Raw genomic sequence first — 15,902 nt, forward strand, 5'->3', positions numbered from 1 at the left:
CTGCGCACGTCCACACAAACGATACAGCAGCCAGACGCAGCAGTGAATCTCCAAAAAGTAAAACGGCCTTTCTGCGATTTCATATTGAATTAGGATTTATGAAGCTTCACTTTTCTCTTCTCTCCTATCTGGTTCCACGGCAGGGCTCAGTGAGGGGCTGGCTATCACTCAGAAGGACAGAGACAAACTACAAGGGTGAAAACACTGATAGGGAGGCGTGAGACAGTGAAGAGATACTGCAGAGAGCGCGAGAGAGGAGGGAAGCCTTGTAAGTTCAATGTTAGGAGCTGACTATCTATGCAGTGCAGTGGAGAGTGGATTACCAGGGGAGCTGAGCAAGTTGAAATATGACATTCATGGGGAAAGAATCCTTCCTGAATCTTATGTATTAAGTTATATAAATAAATGCTTATTAAACATTGGTAAAATCTGGAGGAGTTGAATCATTTTTAATGATCCATTCCACCGAGTCGGTGATCGACTCCGGGGATGTTACTTGTTATCGACCCTCCTCTCTCTTATTGCATACGCAGACAGTCGGGACACGCCAACGCTGACCTGCGTGCACCCACACCTCCTAATCTCCTGACTCCCTGTGGCCTCGTGGACTTGATTTCATTTTCTGATAAACTGACATCCTCACTGATGTGGATTATTTGTATTAGCCTCTAATCCTCCCCGGTGCAGGACCGCCCATGCATCCTGCAGTCAGAAGGAGGCCAATGGAGCAGATAAGCATTCCTCGCTTCATCAAACTGCATGTTGAGCCTCCAGAATCGTCATCGGCCGTAGAAATCAACACGACCTCTGACTGTCTGTTGACCACAGGCTGACGACACCCACCCTCCTTTCCACACAGCTCACGCGAACTCCTGCTAATTAACCCTTTCATTTCTATCAATTCACACAGATTAACTTGTGTTCGCTGCATATTACACTGCTCATTTTCTTCAGTTTATGACATGCTGAAGCCAAAATAATGAATTGGTTGCAATAAATGATTATTTACTTTACCTGTGCACAACCTCATAAAATGCCTGTCGATATTATTGTTTCCATGGAGACACTTTAATGATTACATTCAGGCCACACAGCACCATGATTTTCTGATTCCTTTCTAAGATACAGTATTGTGGTCAATGGTTGAAATAAATTAGTAAAACGTATTTATAATCGAGGGGCATCAAGCAAATTACACGACATACAACGTCTCATCCAGAGTGGGCCATACCAGTAAAATAATGCCATAACAACCTTTAACCTGAGTTTTTCTTTATTGTGACGCAGTGTATCAGGATGAAAATGTCAATAATTTCACACAACAAACAATTACTACAAAAAATATCTATAATCTCAACATAAAGCCAATTTTAATGAAACCCTCTGGTGCAAAATACATTGAAATTTCCCCCCCAAAAAACTTAGCGTTTAGCTGTTGCATTATGCATGTTTTTACAAACAAACCCTCACAACATGAATTTGAGCATCGATGAAGCTGGCCCTCCTGCGGACATCTGGGCTCAGGTCTCAGTGTTGTGTGTTTTTCCCAACCTGAGCATGGCATCAAAACAAGGCCGAATGTGTAAAAACGGGCTCAAGGCCATCGATCTCCTGACTCAATTTCTGGACACTTTGATCCGCAACATAAGACTTATTTTTAGCCATCAGGTCTATTTTCCTCCATTTCACATGCATAACTTCAGTCATCGCCTAATGTGCTCTGAGCTCCTCCACAACGAGACTGAGTGACCTACTTTTTTTTTTAAACTGTCCCTGAAAGCCTTTTGTGCTCAGACCAGAACAATGCGACATGGTGCGCGCCTCAAAGTGTCAACGTGTCTCTTGTGTTTCCCGTCAGCTTTCGCTGACACCAAAATGCATCCAACAAATAAACAAACAAGCGTATCAACCGGTTTCAGTGAATATTGAGGATGAACACAAAAGAAAAGGACGAGGGATTGAGTTTCTCTGTCGCTGTGTCCCTGCAGGATGATGGTGTTCGGAGTGCTGACGTTGATCCTGAGCTGGGCTTCTCTGGGGGCCGACCTCGCGACAGCCGTGGTGAGCCTCTTCACGTCTTCATCGCAGATTGTTATTGACAACTACTGAGCATGTGCAGAACAACTATTTACTACGGCTGCGGTGGCACGCAGTAGCAGCGATTTCACGCTTTCCCCCGTTTCCACAGAGACGGAGTTTTCTAAAAGTTATGTTTTCAATGGCTCCAAACACTGTTGTCATATTTTTTTTTCCCCATGCATCTTTAAGGCCTTTTCATTCACCATCTCGCCTGTCTGCAAAAAAAACTAAGCTGCTTAAAACCGGTCCATGGTGCAAAAACGGTTGAGGACGACTGTCGTAAGCTGACCCCGAAAAACTTTTCACTGTTTCTCACCTGAATAGTGTTTTAAGAAACATATTATAGCAGTACATGTAAATACCTATAAACCTGCCAATTGTTGGACTTTATTATTAATTAGCTTTTAAATTTGTTGTAAACTCTGCGAAGAAGAGAAAAAGACCTCGCAGCCTCATCTGAAAAGCTTTTTGTGCCTCAATCTGAAATTCCCCTGATGGTACTTAGCGGTCTGTCGCCTCCTGCGCTTCTTGATCTCAAACAGCTAAAAATAGAGTGGCGAAAAAGATGAATCCAGCATTGTTGCACAAGCTTGAATTACTCAGATTAGAGTCAAATATTGTCCTGTGTTTTCTGCTGTCATGGCCCCGTGGCGACAAACTAACTCACACACACACACACACACACACACTGGTGTTGGACTGATATAAACAACAAGAAAGATTCAGCTGGATGAAAACTGCTCACCTTGTCTTCAGTTCACTGCTTCCCTGTGTCCTGGATCTGCTCACAAATCAAAGACCTTGACTGAGTTCTCTATTGTTACCGTGAAAACATGTGGGCTCGTAGCGGAATGAGGAATGTGGAACATGGCGTTCTTACCAAGGCGTCTCGCTGCTCCTCTGCTGAGTTCAGAGTTGAAAATTTGTGGAAAACAGATTTCTGTGTTCAAAGGTTTTACCACTGACCAGACACAAACAAAAAAACAACAACAACACGGAGAGAATCAATACTGATGCAGAGCAGAAACCTCTGTAAAGCATGAAACAAACCGTTTTCTATTAAGATATGTATTGATATGAAGCCGTGGCTTTTCATGTTACTTCTCAGGACAGTTAATCCCACATTTGATCTCAGGTTTCCTCTGCCTCTGGGTGGCTAATCTGGAACACTGTAGGTGTGACAATTATCTCAACAAGAGGAGGAAAGAAACTACAATTATTCACGTGAATGTTACAGAAACTCGGCCATTAATTTGCTGTCAAAAGTTTGGAGTTTGCCCTTTTAAGGAGCATGAAAGCCCCAAATGGATTTGCGTGGTAATCTATCTATCTGTTACTCTGTGTGTGTGTGTGTGTGTGTGTGTGTGTGTGTGTGTGTGTGTGTGTGTGTGTGTGTGTGTGTGTGTGTGTGTGTGTGTGTGTGTGTGCGTGTGCGTGTGCGTGTGCGACCAAAAGCAGTGTAGAAAAGGTCAGTAAAGCCCGCATTGCTCCCCATCTTCACATGAGGAATCAATCATGTGACCTTACAGAAACTGCTCGTAGGAACCTTCTCTCACCAAGTTTTCCCCAAAGTTTTATTTTCTTCAGCCGCATGGTGTCATACAATAACCTGCTCACATTGGATTGATATAGAGCTGGTTCTCTCAGCTGTTCTAGAGATGCCTGGAGCAGAAAACAGGGTGTTTGCTCACTACCGTTTCAGTGGTCTTGAGATATTTTGATTAGAAAAGTGCGATTCCTTTTTCAGGTGAAAAATATGAAAAGAAAAAATGCATTCACAGCAAAGAGGAAAAAAATTTTGTTCAGAGTTGTTCTAAAGATATCGGGACCAGACAATAGTGTTTTCAAAGATGTTATAAGGATATCTGGAGCAGAAAAGTGTGTTTATTCTTGATCCTCCAGATTCCAGAGTCTTGTTAAAGAGACTTCTTAGGTAGAGAGATTCAAAGAACAGTCACTGGATTGAACATTACCACCTGAGCAATAGTTCGGTACCATATTGTTTCCATAGTAGCCTCCAAGGTGGAAAAAATACCCACTGGTGGCCCAGTATGAAAACTACCTACGTTTTTAGCGGCTCTGCTATTTCCGTGTGAAAGGACATCCTTTCTCAAAACGTTGCTGTGTGAACTTGAGACTTTTTCATATAAATGAGGTCTGAAAAGGTTCTTTCTTGCCTGATATGTGAGCTGTGCGTCCCCCTGTAACCGAGATACTAAAAGAGGTCTGAGAATCTTTGCCGTGCCACCTCCTCTTCACCGACTCTGGGATGAACCTGTAAAGCCACGGCGCCTCCATTATAAATGAGGATGTGTTGCTCTAATGATCGACCACAGCCGGGGAACAAAAAAAACACCACAATTCAGCTGTTTTCTTTCTTTTTTTTTTTTTTTTTAATAACTTGGGAGGGTCATGTGGGCTTACAGAGGCGACACTGACAAACGGTAATGCGCGAGTTCATTTACCGCAACTAGATTATTGCCTGAATACACGGGAAATAAATGCAAATCCACCCCTGTCTGCAGAGCTCCTAATTACCGACAGCCAGAACCAGTGGTGTCCCTGCAGGAATTCCAACAGACTTGCTCCTGATATGGCTTGTTTCTAACAAAGTAGCTCGGCTATGGCGCGAGCCCGGGCTCCTCCGTCTCCTCTGTGTGGGGGGGCTCATTAGCGTCGCCCCCCCTGAGAAGGTTGAGCTTCGTGCAAGAAGTGTTTGTCCCGAGCCCGCGGGACTTTTAGCATTCAGACTGCACAGTTCTGCTCCTCACTTTGGTCATCGAGCCAAGGCAAGCTTCCTTGTTAGCAGAAGGAAAAAAAAAAAAAAAACATACCAGTCGAGACATGATTAAGAGGATTTTATTCTTTTATTCAGTCAAAAAGTACAAAACACGATCGTCGGACTTTAGAGATGTAGTAAAAGATTAACAACTTTGCATCATTTAGCTCATAACTGTGATGCTTTTTTTTTCATAATTAGTCTTTTTTTTTTTTTTTTTTTTTTTTTTTAGTTTTTTTAGTTTTTCATGCTTGGAGTGATGTGTTTGTGTTTCCTCTTCACTGCTCTCATTCCTTCTGTTTGATTTCAGGGAACAAGCGACTTCTGCGTGTCCCCCGACAAGTACATCATGAGTCAAACAAAGGGGATCATCGGCGCCGGTAAGCTCCAGTGTAAATAACGCCGCCTTGATGGAGCCGTTATCAAATTGAACGAGAGCGTTGAGCTTTTCTCATGACGCTGGTTTGTTTACCAGACTTGATTGCGGGGGGGGGGGGGGAACAAATCTTTGACATTGTTTCTGTTTGCTTCTGTATTTTTCACAGATATTGTTCATTACTACCTTTACTGCAACCAGACTCTCTCCAACCCCTTCCAGCAGGTAGGAAACACGCTGTAATACTGAGATACTACGCAACAATGGCTGATAACGACCCAGGCCCGAGTGAAAACGGAAAACTGAATGGGTGTCCGTTTACGTGGCAATTGTGCTTGGAGCCACAGAAAACGTACCTTTTTCAAAACACTCATCCTCTGTCTCCAGAGGAACGTGGAAAAACACAACCAACAGCAATGACTTGTGGCCCAACGTGCTAACTAACGGCAGATTTCTCTTTGATCGTAGCTGATTCCACAGCGTCAACTGAAGATCATAACCTCTGATTGGTTTTGGGAGTTCAGTGACACAAATCCTAACAGTTTCCTCGTGAAAAAGATCCTTTCTTGAGGCAATGTTTGTTTTTTCTAATGATTAAGTTCTCAGCAGCTGTTTTACACATCCAGATGTGTGATGATTATGTTTCAGTTCAGTGGTTCCCAAGCTGGAGTCCAATCTCAAGATAAAAATCACAATTTTGGATGATTGTATCATCTTCAAATCCGCTTGTGTGTTAGGAATAGTTGAAATGACCCCAGTGCGAGCTGGGAAAGAAGGAAGTTAAAGTATTTTGCCCCCGGGATTCATGCAGGTGCAGCTCAACGTCCAAATGGTTTAACACAACTACTATTTGGCTGGAAAGTTCATATTTTGAGAGCCATAAAGTTTGTCACGACTGGGAAATCATTTCCTGAGTGCTGTTTTTAAGGGAATTTTCAGTCTTATGTCTTACACATGTACACAACCTGGGGGGGGGGGGGGGGGGGGGGGGGGGGGTGATACAGACTGGATACTGGATACTTTATTTAATAGCAGATATAGTTACCAAATTAACATCAGCCTCACAGCAAGTTATTAGATATTTCACTGTATTGAAATTGGCTTTATGTTGAGAATTTGATCATTTTCAGTCGTAATTGTTAAAATAGAAATTTTCATCACGAATACTCACAGCGTTGCAGTGAACTAAAATATGGCCGGCACCCTGCTGTAAAGAATTCCAGCAGTGTGTATTTTATTATATTTTTTTTCTGTCATTTTCATTGTACATTTGTGTTATTTTTGTCTCTTAAGGCCCAGCGAGGGCCATTGCAAATTACCCAAGGCTATAAATATGATAACATGTGACATTGATTCATGCTACATACAAGTTAACATAGTAATAACATTTTAGGTGAGAAGGCATACTTCTATTCCTGTGACAGGAAATCATATCTGAATCATAAGTTGTTGAGGAGTTTCTTGAAGAGCCGTACTGCCAAAATATTGTTATTGTGTGCATGTTTGTATATTTGTATCTAACTAAATTGGTTGTTAAGTCTTCAGCAGAAAACATTAGGTACAATTGCTACATATATTTTTGACTAGATTATTATAAAACTGTGCTTAAACACTGAGCACAGTTCTTGTAAAAACTGTTCTGACATCAGAAGGCTCTGAATCACATCATATTGTCTGCCCATGCTGCCGAACAGAACAAGGGCGGGAAAAAAAAAAAGAATATTATGTTCAATTTGCAAAAGAATTACTGAATATTCTGCTGAGCCTCTAAACAGAACAGATGTTGTAACATTCACTTCATAAGTTTCTGCGCATCGCTCAGGTTTCAGAATGCTTTTTCTCCCTCCATTATTTTTAAATTGAAAGCATCAATCAGAAATGTTTTACCAAAACCAAACTGTAAGGAGAAACAGGACTTTAACCAACAAACAAAAGAAGGATTTTATTAAGCAAATGCTGCTCAGTCTCCACACGTCTTTCCACTGTTCTCTGCTGGATTCAGTTATTTCCTGCCTCTCGGCCTTTGTCAGAATCTTTTCTTTCTGTGCAGCTCCGTCGGTCTGAATTACAGCCCGTCTTCCCCTCACGATTCAAGCAGAGCATTTAGAGAGTCGCCGATCCGTCCTCCTGCTCCGTCAGAGTTGTTTCCACGTTTCTGGTTTTTCTGGATTCGTTCGACAGAATGTCAGAATGATGCAAAGCTTCAAGGCGAAGACTATGAAGAGCAGATTAGATGGAACTACCAAGAACCTTCCTCCTCCTCCTCCTCCTCCTCCTCCTCCGATCTTGTCATGTGGTAGAAATTCCTCTGGAGCAGAGGGCAGACCAGCGTCCCTCTCCCTCCTAAACAAACTTGGCTGTCTTTTTCTGCTGATCGCGAACAGGCGCATAGTTCACCAGCAAGCCGGCAGACAGCAATTCACACCGATTGTCAAATGTTTTTTCATATATATATATATATATATATATACACACACACACACATGCACACACACTGGGCTGCAGTGTCTCTGCGCTGCCCTGTCGATCTCCCCCCCGTGCCCTTCTATTTCATCGCTCGGGGCAACACTCCTCTGCCAACTCCATTTCTTTCTACTTCTCTTTCTCTTCTTCTCCGTTTCTCACTCCTCCATACAGTTCCTGTGTCCTACTTTCACTCTGCTCACCTCAGAACAAACTCGGCCAAGCTGAAGCAGAAAAGCCGAACGAGACGGCTCCATTAGACTGAGTAGCTCCTGGACCCCGGTCCTCTCCATCCAGTGGAAGAACTGTCAGATCACAGGAAGGCAATTACATTTATGGATAGTTGAGGTAATTGGCCGTATCCTGTTTCAATTTAACATTGTGCCATAGGCCAGAGGTTTTCCCACGCTAGATAGCTAAGGAGGCAGAGTTTCACGTTGCAGATGTGACAGATTGATTCATTTATGGTTGTGCTTGTTAATTAAAGGAGGGGGAAAAAAATGGTGACATCAAGGTGCTGTCTGTAGGTTTGGGTAAGAGTGTTCTGTGACATCGGGGTGATATGTGAAAGCCTGTTTTGCCCTCTGTTGGTGAAAAGAAGAACCTACATGATAATCCATTATGCACCTCTTCACATGATCACATTTGATTCAGCATGTTTATGTGATATAAAGTCTGAATCTGTGAGATAGAATATGGACAAGTCCAGCAGATGTAGCTGAGTAGAATCAACTTAGATATATTTTATAGACGCCTTTATGGCTGTTAACTTGGATAAACAACTCGACAAACAGCTGTAGTAAAACTGCCTCCTAATAGCCATTCCCCTAATAGTGCTGGGAAATGTATTTCTTCTGAAATTCATCGGAAATCTTTCCACATATCGGTACTTCATTTTCATTTCTCGCTTGTTTAGACCAGATAAACTTTAAAGGCTCACAAAGGAAAAAAGCCTTGAAAATTACATAACATGGTTTATTCTGCTTCTCTGTTCAGGTTTTGGAAGTTTGTTGAGGTGGTGTCAAACTCATTTTAGTTCAGGGGACATCTTGAGTCAGCCGGACCGGTAAAATAGTGTCATAATAACCTTTAAGTTTAGGCTTTCAAGTTTTTCAGTGTTGTGGTACCAATTACGCACGATGACAATGTTTGCAAAAATCCAACAATTTCTACTAAAATGACTATAATTTCAAGATCAAGCCAATTTTAATGGTACATTTTGGTGCAAAATACAGTGAAATGTCCCCAAAAACTGTTGCATTATCAGTGTTTTGTCAAAGTGGCCCTTCAAAGTGCAACCGAGTTGCTGTCTTCTCATGGCAGCATCACCCATATCTCAGATCGGGTCTCAGTGTCGTGTTGTGTCCGCTAATCTATGTTTTCTTTGAAATGTATACAATTCCTTTCGTCTTTTCTCGGGCCAGATCGGAGGCTCTTGTGGGACCGGCCTAGTGTTTGACACCCCTGGTCTTTATGAACATAAAGTCATTTAGCAACACCTCAGTCAGACTCTGTGTTTCGAATGAGCTTCAGAGGCCTCTGTAATTCACTCTCCTGCTCTTCACTCTGCCGCCTGCAGCCTCTGACCATCTTCCAGAGGTCTCTCACCACCATGCAGATCCAGATCCAGGGCCTGCTGCAGTTCGCTGTGCCTCTGTTCCCGACAGCCGAGGTATGGCTCACGCAACACGCTGCCACTTTACGCCGTGGCCTGTGGAGGGGGATTATGAAACGCTACGGGAGTATCATGAGAAGCAAGTGATGCTCAGTGATGTGCTTGTTGACCTCTCCACAGAGAGATCTGCTGGGCATCCAGCATTTGCTCAACTCCTCGGAGGCCAGTTTGCACCAGCTGACCGCCCTGCTGGACTGCAGGGGGCTCAACAAGGTTTGGCTCACTGCATCTTAATTAGCATCACACAACCAGGTCAACCTGAGTGGGTTTTTAGCATTAAACTGAAATATATAGAAGCTTTTTTTTTTAAGAAATTGTGTCAGAGTAATGATAAACGTCACCCTGTGAAGAGTGAATCACAAGCCATGTATAAATGTGTCGACGTCCTCAGGACTACCTGGACGCCATGGTGGGAGTGTGTTACGACGGGGTGGAGGGTGTGATGTACCTCTGCCTCTTCTCCGTCCTGGCAGCCTGTGCCTTCACCCTCATGCTGTGTGCCATTCCCAGGGCGTGGAGGCAAATCGCCTGCAGGTCAGTTTGTTCTCGGGCTCGGCTCGCCCGCCCTTCCCGCCCTCGAAAATCTTAAGCACGTCCCAGACTGGAGAGGTTTGGCTGCAAACGTACGATCAAGTGTCGGGATAAAGTGTGTGCTGTACAGGCTGGGATTTAAAAAGCAAATAATAAGCAACGTAGATGTCATAAGTACCAGTTTTAATAAATCATATGTTCCTGTATCTTCAATCAATAAAGTAAAAAATCGCAGTTCACAAGTCAGTCATAAAGGCTACAACCATCAGCCAAACAAACTTATATCGATAATTATTTGAGATTTAATACATGATGTGAAGCCGAATCCTACCAGGGATGTAAACTTTTTTAACATCTCTGCACTCGTCAACATCTTGTTGACACCTTGTACTTAGAGGGCCAGAAGAGAGAAGTCTGACTGAGCCAAGGTCTCAGGAAAATTTGATCTTTATATTTTGACGATGAAACTGACCCGTTCTGTAGCCCCGACTAGTGGCTGGCAGCTGCATTACAGTTCAAACGTCTCGTACGTGAATCCTGAGTTCACGCTGCGGTGATGTTCTCTCACCACGTTGGCAGTTTGTGAGAAACTGCAGACTCAAACTAACACAAACATTTATAAATATTGATCCAGTAAAATAGATGACAATACTGAAGTGTGATTTACGTATCGTGAACGGGCTTCCTTTGTGTCTGTGTTTTGTTGTAATGGTTTTATCAGGGGAAACTTAATGACAAATCTCCACATTGTGGGTAATAAAGACTTTCCTGACAGCAGAGCTGGTGTTTTCTCATCATCTGCTAAATCTCTGGTAAATCTCAGGAAAGCTGAGATTCTTCTCAGAGTGTAAAAAAAAAAAAACCCACATGGCTTTTTTAAACACGGAGCATTTTCTGACTCTTCTCTCTGCTTCCAGAGAGCGAGACTACGACGACATGGACGAGGAGGACCCGTTCAACCCGCGGGCGAGGAGGATGGGCTCTCAGAACCCCAACCACGCCAACATGCACAGCTTCTGCAGCTACAGCAGCAGCATGGGCAGCCAGAACAGCCTGCACCCCCCCGCACCCCCCGCCGTCTCCAACGCCCCCATGTCTGAGTACATGTGAGTGAGAACAGGACGTCTGGTCTCTATCTTCACTGGTGTGTGTGTGTGTGTGTGTGTGTGTGTGTGTGTGTCTGTGTGTGTGTGTGTGTGTGTGTGTGTGTGTGTGTGTGTGTGTGTGTGTGTGTGTGTGTGTGTGTGTGTGTGTGTGTGTGTGTGTGTGTGCGTGCGTGCGTGCGTGCGTGCGTGCGTGCGTGTGGGAAAAGTACAGTAAACAAAGTGGAAACACCAAATTCAAAACTCAATGTGTTCACATCTGTACGAGTGATATTCAGAGTGTGTGTGTGTGTGTGTGTGTGTGTGTGTGTGTGTGTGTGTGTGTGTGTGTGTGTGTGTGTGTGTGTGTGTGTGTGTGTGTGTGTGTGTGTGTGTGTTCTCAGCTGTTGTGGAGATATGAAGAGCAGAACAACACACTGTTCTGTCACAGCACGCACACACACACACACTTCTTTCTCTGTGTCTGCAGGAACCACACGGCTCTTTTCGGGGGAAACCCAAGGTACGAGAACGTTCCTCTGATAGGACGAGGCTCTCCACCCCCCTCGGTGCGTTGGGTCCCAGAGGCCAAGTCTTTCTTATAACGCCACGACAAAACACACTGACAACAACACGGGAAACTCTTAGCGACGTTTTCCACCTCTTCCTCACTCGGTGCCTTCGCCTTGCCGTTTTGACTTCCAAGCAAGCAGAAGCCACGTTAATATTTAATCAGAGCAGAACATCATTTAGCCTCTCAGGTCTGATTCCCCGGGGGAAAGCCGCGCAGGTCTTAACCCATAAACCTGCTCAAGCTTTGCTTCCTCTCGGTGTGAATTTGCCCCCTCCTGGGACTTTTGTTATGTCAGCCGGTTAAAAATAGAAACATTTTACATGAAATTTTCACGAGGCACAGACATCTTCGTGATGCGCTGCAGAAATGCGTGAGTAAATGTGTTTCGTAAGGAGGTAGTGAAGAGTTCTCTCCACCCCCGCCATGACGTTGTTTAACAATGCAGGGGTGTCAAACACGAGGCCCGTGGGCCAAAGCCGGCCGGCCGGCAAGAGGCTCCAATCCGGCCAAAGATTTCAAAGAAAACTATCACAGACATCTGAACCGTAGCAGACACGATACAACACTGAGACCCGAGCGGAGATGCTGTGCTGCTGCCCTTAAAGATAGCTAACTAGCATTAAAAAGCTCAAAGCTCTCCTGTCAAGGTGAGTTTGTAAAAACACCCGTAATGCAACAGCTGGAGGAGAAGTATTTTTGGACATTTCACTGTATTTTGCACCAGAAAGCATCATTCAAGTTGGTTTTATGCTTAGATTTTAGTCATTTTGTGCGATAATTGTAGAAATATCTTAATTTTCGTCACATGCTCTCCGCACCACAATGAAGGAACATTTTAAAGTTTAAATTTAAAGGTTATTATTTTACTATTTTACCAGCCCGGCCCACTCGAAATGAAATTGTACTGCATTTGGCCCCTGAACTAAAATGTTTGGCACCCCTGATTTAAAGGGGAGACTTTTATCCATGCACAGGTTTCAGTGTATATTCTGATGGTGTTCCACTGCCGTCAATATCCTTCACTTTCTGCTCCAGCAAAGAGAAAATGTGATGTTTCTAATTAAGACCAGCGAGTCCTGCATTATTCAGTCCTCCCTCATGACTACAACTGTGCAGCACCATGCAGTCGTCTTCAGCTAACAGCTTCTTTTAAATCTATATTTTTTTTCTTTGTTTGTCTGTATGTCTGTCTTTCATTTTCTGTATTCGCTCTTTCTTTTTAAATCAACTTTTGGAGGTATACTCTCAGCAGTATAGAAATCGAGTAAGTCTTTTCTACTCTTTCTCAGGTTTTTCTCTCCCCTCACCCCACCCCCCCCCCCTCCCCCCCACCCCTTCCTCGCTCTGTGCAGTTTTCTCTATGTGTTTCTTTTTTATGATTCCTCTTTGGCATGGTGTTTTGTTTTTCTTGTTTTTCTTCATCTCTGTGTCTCACTTAGATCAAGTCTTCTTCACAGGCTGGTCCTGTAGTTGATGTCCCTTCACGGTCAGCCCCCCCCCCCCCTGTGCATGCCGTCTTATTGCAATCACTCAGTACAGCCACTAAATATTAAAATATCCAACAGCGGGTGTCTTTTGTGATAATTCTGACTTTGCTTTACCGGGGAAGTGGTTAAGAGCTGTGTATTTAAAGAGTCTCTCTAAAATAAGTGCATCTCTTGTTAGTCTGGTAGGGACAATGTGAAGAAATCCTCCACTGGAAACCATCTTTTATAAACATCATAAAAAGGAAGTTGCCTTTGTGTTTTTATAAAGTATACAAAACTCCTATTGAATTTCATCAACAGCTGTTATATTGCCAATTATTTGGCAATTGTCAAGATTTTAAATCTTGTTTTTAGACATGATAGCCTGTTTTAAAAGTAACTTACTTATTTTTAGTCTGTGGTTTTACATTATAATCTTATATGTAGTTTAAAAACCTTTTTTGCTGTTTTAACTGGTTTTACTTCCCTTTTAATTTATATATTTTACCCGAGAATTGTTTTTTTTTGGGCTAATGAAGCTGATTCAGGCCTCGTTTACACAAGTGAAAAACACATCATTTAAAAAAAAAGACATTTTTTGTTCCACAACTTTTCCGTTTTTGATCGTTTAGAAAACTTTGTACGTTTACATGGCAAGCGCAGAAATCCAGCAACAAAAAACAAGTTTGTGATGCACATTGCTATGGCAACCACTGTAAACAATGAAGCTGCTATCACTGAGTGCCTTGCAGGCCAGTTTTAACCCTATGATCCTGAGAAGATGGATTTTCAGTGGATGACTTCTTTAAACTCCCCCCCCCACACACACACACACACACACCTGAGAAAGTGTCATTAACCTGTTTGTTCCCTCCACAGTACTCCCCCACTATGAGAGCCACCTATCTGTCCATGACCGAGGAGCAGAGCAGACACTTTGGAAATGACTTCCGGGCATAGACTATCTGGAAGTGAAGTACTGCCGCAGCGAAACGGCGTCACTCGCCTCGGATAGGTGAGGAGCGTGAGGCTGCTGGGACACGGCATCTCTTTAGGACGGGACGACAACAGGAGCCCAGCGGCGGCCATACTTTATCGTTGTGAGCCCCTTCGTGACTTTTCTGTCCTTGTCGTTGGGAATTTGTCGACTCTCGGATTTAACCTGCTTTTTTTTTTCTTTTCTTTTTTTTTTTTTTACATAAATGTTGAAAATTGTAGACAAGTCCTGATAAATGTTTTAGAAAGAAAATCAAAACATGGATCATCTTATAGTTTACTTTGTCTAAACACATTTAAAGCTTTGAAATAAAAGTGTGTTTTACCCACATTCAGGTTCCCAAAGATGTGAAACAAATGTAAACATCTTATTTTCTTTCTATTGCGCTTTGTGGAGCACAGCAGACAAACACTGGCAGGAGCTGATGCTGATGTATTTACATTCACACACACACATACACACACACACACGCACACAAAAGTGGAAGCAGCTCTCCACGTGTGTAAATAGATTGTAATATAACAGACTGTCTTACTTTTGTTTCTTTTTTGTTTTTTGTTTTTTTTGTTTAAAAATGCGTGCCATTTTTATATGTTTTCTAGTTTTGTGTCACATAGAATCACTATTTTTTGTATTTCCTCAAGAGCCGGGACATCATTTACCCTGAATAATGTAACAAGCAAATTACCACAGAGATGATTAACGAGAATATTCAGGTAAATATTGTCAAACCATCCAAACAGTGTTGGTTTGTATTGACTAACATTCCTTTTCTGTAGGGATTTATCACATGCAGTGCCATTTAATCCTTTTGTTTTGTTTTCTGCATGTTACACTGTACAGGCACTGAAAGTGGTTTTAAATGCGTGTGTGGCCCCCAGACCAATAAACCAGCCTTCAGTACATGTAAATGAGTCTTTATTTTCTTGTTGGGTGTTTTTTTTCTGAAGAGTACTCTGGCTAACAAAGTACAGATGTCGGCAGTAAAAATCAGAAAAATAAATATCCATGTAAAAATGTCTTCAAACTGGATTAAGTTCATGCTTTGGCATAGTTTCTATAGTCTCTATAGTTTTATTTTCCAATCAAATCACATATTAACCTAAAATTGCTGTAAGATGCTTCAAGATGCAATTGCAAAGAATCTCCAGCAGGTGTCGCCATAGTGTAACACATTGGATAATAATGTAACCCTTTAGATATGTTCAGGCCTCAGACGAAACTATTTTCTTAAAACATATTAAGCATTCAGGAAGTGAAGCTCGAAGGGCAATAAAAGGTATTTCTGTCTCCAACGTATATCAGGGTTGAAAACACAAAAACTACATACAGGAGGAGCACTTAAATTATTCAACAAAAACATTATTTCTAAATCAAATGGAGAGCGTTGTCATGGCAACATCATGCAGAAAAGTGATGATTGTTTTCATAATAAGAGCCAAAATACGACTATAAATCAATAATGTTTTTTGTACAGTCTAGGTCACCAAGGTTGTTTCTTTTTCTTTTTTTTTTAATTCATAAATTCAGAAATCTGTTTTGTCAAGTTTCCACAAAAGAAGGCTTGCTTGTTTCAGGTTTTTGATATTCCGCCTTTCATCCAGGAGGATTCATTGGTTTTCACAAGCAAGCTCCAGCAAAATGAAAGAATAACTGCCTTCCGACTAGTTAAATTTCGTAAATCATTAACATATTTACCAGATACATCCAATCGTATCCAATTTAAGGTTGTAGAGCAATGTAGCCATACCCAGGTTAATGTAGGTGTGGGAAGGTTGTAGGTAGGCAGGTGTAGGTCAGCCTTTCTCTCAAGAGAAAAGCCTTTAATCCCAGACTTGAATTGGGAATAATTTCATCTATATGACATCGTTTTAACACGT

At 42.5% G+C, this 15,902-nt stretch overlaps 1 protein-coding gene across 1 annotated transcript in view; it reads left to right on the forward strand.

Annotated features, from left to right (window-relative positions):
* The window catches only part of ttyh2 (tweety family member 2), a 60,150-nt gene extending 45,240 nt beyond the window's left edge, over positions 1–14,910 (forward strand). The window contains exons 6-14 of the mRNA XM_080517380.1: positions 1,989–2,061; positions 5,169–5,238; positions 5,404–5,459; positions 9,277–9,369; positions 9,493–9,585; positions 9,764–9,906; positions 10,821–11,009; positions 11,476–11,554; positions 13,905–14,910. Coding sequence (XP_080373506.1) covers positions 1,989–2,061; positions 5,169–5,238; positions 5,404–5,459; positions 9,277–9,369; positions 9,493–9,585; positions 9,764–9,906; positions 10,821–11,009; positions 11,476–11,554; positions 13,905–13,985 — 877 coding nt within the window. The 3' untranslated portion in view covers positions 13,986–14,910. The remainder of the gene's footprint in view (positions 1–1,988; positions 2,062–5,168; positions 5,239–5,403; positions 5,460–9,276; positions 9,370–9,492; positions 9,586–9,763; positions 9,907–10,820; positions 11,010–11,475; positions 11,555–13,904) is intronic.
* The last annotated feature ends 992 nt before the right edge of the window (positions 14,911–15,902 follow it).

Source organism: Blennius ocellaris (genome assembly GCF_963422515.1).
Source record: "Blennius ocellaris genome assembly, chromosome: 21".
Classification (NCBI taxonomy): Eukaryota; Metazoa; Chordata; class Actinopteri; order Blenniiformes; family Blenniidae; genus Blennius; species Blennius ocellaris.